The sequence below is a fragment of the Cervus elaphus genome, chromosome 24 (genome assembly GCF_910594005.1).
Source record: "Cervus elaphus chromosome 24, mCerEla1.1, whole genome shotgun sequence".
NCBI lineage: Eukaryota > Metazoa > Chordata > Mammalia > Artiodactyla > Cervidae > Cervus > Cervus elaphus.
Window position 1 is genome coordinate 12049361 of NC_057838.1, and position 6040 is coordinate 12055400.

The window sequence follows — 6040 nt, forward strand, 5'->3', positions numbered from 1 at the left end:
CTTCTGTTGTGGCTTCAGAAGGTGAAGAATCCTTCTGAAATGCAGGAGACCCAAGTTCAATCCCTGTGTCAGGAAGATCCCCAGGAGAAGGAAATGACAATCCACTCCAGTATTCTTGCCTCAAAAATTCCATGGACAGAGGAGTCTGGCATGTTACAGTCCATGGACTTGCAGAGTCAGACCCAACTGAGCAACTAAAACTTTCAAGCATCTGTGCTTTAGATATCTCTCCACATGTTCAATGTTGCCTAGGGATCCTTGCTGACCATCACATGGCTCCCAGAGATAAATTATCTATATCCTATTAGACTTTCTATTTACATCCATAACCCTCTGATGAATGTGAAAAATGGGTTTGGGATTTAATTACTCTGAAAAAAATACCAATAATTTTATGCCTCACTGCTCTAACTCTCAAGTAATCAATATGCAGTTTCCAGAAAAGTTTTAAAACTGATAAAAAGAAGTTTTCTGTCTGAGATGAATCCATAAGTTAACTGGAATGATGCTGGAATTATGCTATCATTGGTATTCACATGACATTCAATTTTCTTAGAACCCAGGTTCAGATAGAGAAAGAGGACTCATATTTTGGTTGCAAGTGCAGAGAATACAATTCCCTACCCAGAATGGGTGTTTCTCAAACATGTCTCTTCAGAATACCCACTTCTAAGACAAAGCCTTTCCATCAAAGGAGATAATTAATTCCAAGGAGAGAAAATAACATCTACCAGAGGAGGTCCTTGAACGTTTGTGGAAACCTGTTTAAATATCCATGCATTGCAGGTAAAAATTCTTTTTTATCATTTACAACTCCAGAGAAGATCCATCAAGGTTGGAATGACTCACTTTTATGTATTTCCATCACTCTTTCTCTTTCTTGTGTCTGGGACTACAACCATTTTATAGAAGATGATTTCTGCATAATGTTCAAAATTGATCCATTCTAAATTCAAGTTCCAGGTTGTCTGTGAAAATTTTGTAGGTCTTTCATCTAGAAGAAAATATTTAGATTTATAAAAACAATGACTTGTTTACTGGGACACTCAATAATCTGACTAGTGTCTTTATGAGTATGTCATATCTTTCAAACTGAAAGTTCGTTAGCCCAAGAGGAAGTCAATTTAAAATGGAATTAGTTCTGTACACCCTCAGATATCACTAATATCTTCTAAAGATAAGAAGGTAAGTTTATTAAATGCTTATTAACAGCAGTTACTTTATATATATATATGTGTGTGTGTGTGTGTGTGTGTGTGTGTGTGTGTGTATTAATCATGCTTTAACACTTTTCAAATACAGCAGCAGAGCATTACATCTTCACCCTTTCCTTCAAAAGACAGTTAGTGAGTATCACTAACCTAGTCTGGTAGATGAAAAACTTAAGACTCATAGAGATTGAGAAATTTAAGGGAGCCAACTCTCCATCCCTAGATATTCTTCTTTGCCAGGAGACATTTCTTTTGATAATTTAAATTAATAATGAGAATGAAAACAAAACAATACACTCCACACTCAAAAAGCCACAGATGTTCAAAAGATAAAAATCATCCTCTTTTTATTTCAAGCAAGAACATGGATAATTCTTTCAGGGATCAACTGCTATGAATGGTATGAGTCTTTGTGGCTTCTTTAAAAAAATAACATTGTCGATGTTTATCCCCCGTTTATTGCATGGTTAAATATGCTTCTCTGTTTTATTACTCAAAATGTCAAATCTTCCTACCTTCTGGGTGCATAGAAAGTCATAAAAATAAGTGAAGATCCTTTGTGTTTTCACAGCAGCGTGATGAATATGTTCATATTTGTTTCTTCAATTAATTCTCATAAGAGCCTGTGAGGTGGACATATTGTTCTCACTTGATACTAGGGGAAACAAGAATGTAAGGTGTCAAGAAATATACCCAAGATCAAGGAATTTTAAGTGGGGAAAAGCAAGATTCTGATATTGTCCTTTTAATTCTCAAACCAATGTATTTCACCACTGGGATCATCATTTCAGCATTTGACAGAACAGTCTGTTCATGATTTGTAAGGAAATTAAGGGAAAAAGAAAATGAGGTGAAGGAGAGAGGAAAAAAAAAAAAAAACTAATTTGACCTTCAATGAAAGCAGTGCCACATAGTTACTAACATTTGGGATTCCAGTGTATTATATTATGCATACATGTGTCTGGGTCTGTATGTATGTGTATTTTCATTGTCAGTGAAATTGTTTTGTATATACTTACCTCTGAAATACTATTTAAGCAATTATAATTATTGTAGTTATGTCAAAAGGAATTTACTAACTCAGCATTGTATATTTTAGCCTAATAGAAAGGATGTGTTTTAAGAATTTGCAGTAAAAAAGAGATGAGAAGTATAATCTGAAATAATCTTATATCTGCCTTTCATTTGTTGCTTGATTTGGGGCAGGATCTTTATCTTCTCTATTCTTCTATGCCCTGATGTGTAAAATAAGTATAAAAATGATGGTGGTAATCATCTGACAGGTTTGTAACAAGGATTAAATAACCAAATGTCTGAGAAAAAATTTTAGCACATAGTAAGTGTTCATTAAATTAGAAAAAAAAACACAATTTTATTGAAGTATTGTTGATTTAAATTGAGATCTGGCTTTCCAGGTGGTGCCATGGTAAAGAGTCTGCCTGCCAATGTAAAAGATGCAGGATACATTGGTTCAATCCCTGAATCATGTAGATACCCCATAGGAGGAAATGGCAACCCACTCCAGTATTCTTGCCTGGGAAATCCCATGGACAGAGGAGCCTAGCGACTATAATTCATGTGTTTGCAAAGAGTCAGACAAGACTGAGTATGCTTGCACTCCCACAATATTATCATTAATATTACTGCTAGCTTTAGTCTCTGAGATTATGTGCCAAATTGAGAAAATAATACCATTTACAGTTTGTTTTCATGTAGTACCCATGGAAATCAGTCATTATATAATTTTATTAGCTACCACAAAGTTATTGGATTTAGGCAATTTGTTTGGCAACTGCATTATAGAAGCTCCGGGATTTCACTATTCTTTCATTACCAGTGCACTGAAAGAGTTAATATTAACTAGTCACATAACAGGCTTATATCTGGCTTCCATCCCCTTAGTGAAACTCAGTTCACTCCATCCTAATACACAAAAATCTTTACTAGATCTACATATAAGATTTTCTTTCAAAACCCTCTTCTTCACTACATTCATATTCTCAGATTCTTACAGTCATAAATAAGCAATATTCAGCAGATTGGAATATTATCTTTTATCACAAAAAAAGTCATAAGAATCTAGGCATGTGTTATTTATTAAGCAGAGATGTTTAATGAACTCAAGGTTGAACTAAAACAAGATCTTTTGTCCCCCTGCCCCAGGTTACGTGGCTAATAATAACATGAGATACATGGAGAACAGGAACAACGTGACAGAGTTCATTCTCCTGGGGCTGACACAGAATCCAAAGATGCAAAAAGTCATATTTGCAGTGTTTTTGGTTGTCTACATTGTCTCTGTGGTAGGAAATGTGCTCACCTTGGTCACCATCACCACCAGTCCATTAGTGGGGTCTCCCATGTACTTTTTCCTGGCTCATCTCTCTTTCATTGATGTCTGCTATTCCTGTGTCAATACCCCTAAACTGATTGTAGTTTCACTTCATAAGAAGAAGACCAGCTCTTTCATTGAATGCATGTGCCAGATCTTTGGGGAGCATTTATTTGCAGGCGCTGATGTCATCCTGCTGACTGCAATGGCCTATGACCGCTATGTGGCCATCTGCAAGCCCTTGCACTACACGACCATCATGACCTGGCAGGTGTGTTGGTTGCTAGTGGGAGTGGCATGGGCAGGAGGCTTTCTTCATGCAACCATTCAGATCCTCTTCATCTTCAGGTTACCCTTCTGTGGCCCTAATGTCATAGACCACTTTATGTGTGATCTGAATCCTCTGCTCCAACTTGCCTGCACTGATACCCACACTCTCGGGCTCTTTGTTGCTGCCAACAGTGGCTTCATCTGTCTGTTGATCTTCCTCCTCTTGGTTGGCTCCTATACAGTCATCCTGCTCTCTTTAAGGACACGCAGCTTGGAGGCGAGGCAGAAAGCCCTCTCCACGTTGATCTCCCACATCACAGCGATCCTCCTATTCTTTGTGCCAAGCATATTTACTTACCTGAGACCAGCAGTCACTTTACCTGTTGATAAAGCAGTTGCTGTATTCTACACTATGATAACCCCCATGTTAAATCCCTTAATCTATACCTTGAGAAATGACCAGATGAAAAATGCCATTAGAAAATTGTGTGGTAGAAAAGTGATTTCAAGTGATCAATAAAATGTGCTTATGTTCCAATGTTCATTCAACTGATGCAAATGTCAAAAGGACATTATTGGTGAACACACATTATCAGTTAAGAATATCAATGAGATAAAGAAAATAATAACCAACAGAAATCATTGCTTCTGCAAGAAGGGGAAAAGAAAATAATGAAAGAAATGATAGAATAACCTAGCAGAGGACAACTTGTATTATTTAAAATATTCTGCAAAATTGGAGACTGATTTTACTAGTTTCATCAGTGTATATACATCCATAAGCTTTAACCCCAGTAAAATGAAATAAAATAGATAACTTATTGACATTTAGCAGTCATTTCCCTAAGAACACAAAGAGGTAAGTATGTTTTTATACCCATTTTAACAGGTGAGTAATAAATATAAAAGAGGATGATCCAAAACAAAAAAATTGAAGATCCAGTAATCAGAGTATAATTTCCTCTCATTCCATGTTCTTCACTGCTGTGATATACTGTCGGGCAATTCAATAGTAAGGTAATATAATTATACTGTTACCATTTATTAAGACAACAGCAATCCTGTACTATCTACTTATCTATCTTTCTATCTCTATATATATACAAATATATATTTGTTATACATATTTTAATTGACTCTATATACTAGTATATGTACTGTCTTTTATTACATGTATTTATTCAGATATATAACTAAATCACATATTTTCACTTACTCTGTTCATTTTTGTATATCATAGCAGATAGTAATATGCTAATTGTAACACCATGTTATGTAACTATTTTTTAAATACAAAATGAATGGGTCATTTAAGCTCTAATATATAAGTAACAATATTACACCATATCCATTTTAGCATTAAGAAACATTAAAAATAAAAAATAGTGATGCATTAAAAAAGCAAAAACCAAAAAAATATTCTGAATTTTTCATGTCAACAACTTAGGTTTATAAATCATCAGAAAAGAGGATGATTTAAATAAAAGAATATTTTAATTCCAGATAGTAATTTCAACGTATTCTCTTAACAGTCCTACTTCATGAAATACTTGCAGACTTTCTAGCAATAATTTCTGCAAATAGCAAAATTTTGGTTTATGATAAATGTTGACTGAATAAGCATTATTAGAAAGGAAAATGAATACATTCGGTAAAATAAAGGAAAAAAGTAAGTGGTAGTGGAGAATAAGAATTTTTTTTCTCATCTATTTCAGAATCTAGGAAGAATTCTATCTACGTCTATTTTGGAAGCCACAAGTTGTCTTAGTCCTGCCTATGTAAGAAAAAAAAATAATTGAAGACATGTTATCATGTAAAAAACAATCTTTTACATTGATATCTTCTCTGCTCTTAGAAATTATTATTTTATGAATATTGTTTGATTTGTCATATTTTTTTCTTTTTTTCAAATTAATTTTTTTAACTTTTAAACTTTTAATTTTGTATTAGAGTATAGTCAATTAACAATGTTGTGATAGTTTCAGGTGAATAGCAAAGGGACTTAATAGCCATACATATACATGTATTAATTCTTTCCCAAAGTTCCTTCCCATCCAGGCTGCCACATAACATTGAGCAGAGTTATATGTGCTATTCAGTAGATCCCTGTTTGTTATCAATTTTAAATATAACAGTGTGCACACGTCCATCCCATGTACATGTTGTATTTTTCTGTTATTAATTTTTATTTCCAGTAACTTTTTTTTATGAAAAACAGTTTTAAAAA

At 34.1% G+C, this 6040-nt stretch overlaps 1 protein-coding gene across 1 annotated transcript; it reads left to right on the top strand.

Moving 5' to 3' along the window:
* Positions 1-3394: 3394 nt before the first annotated feature.
* LOC122683089 (olfactory receptor 4C46-like) lies at positions 3395-4333 on the top strand. The gene has a single exon (XM_043886645.1). It carries the CDS (start codon positions 3395-3397, stop codon positions 4331-4333), a length of 939 nt encoding a protein of 312 aa, XP_043742580.1.
* The last annotated feature ends 1707 nt before the right edge of the window (positions 4334-6040 follow it).

Bases quoted from the DNA above. Each gene is read 5' to 3' on its own strand.
- LOC122683089 (XM_043886645.1), top strand. From the start codon at position 3,395: ATGAGATACATGGAGAACAGGAACAACGTGACAGAGTTCATTCTCCTG.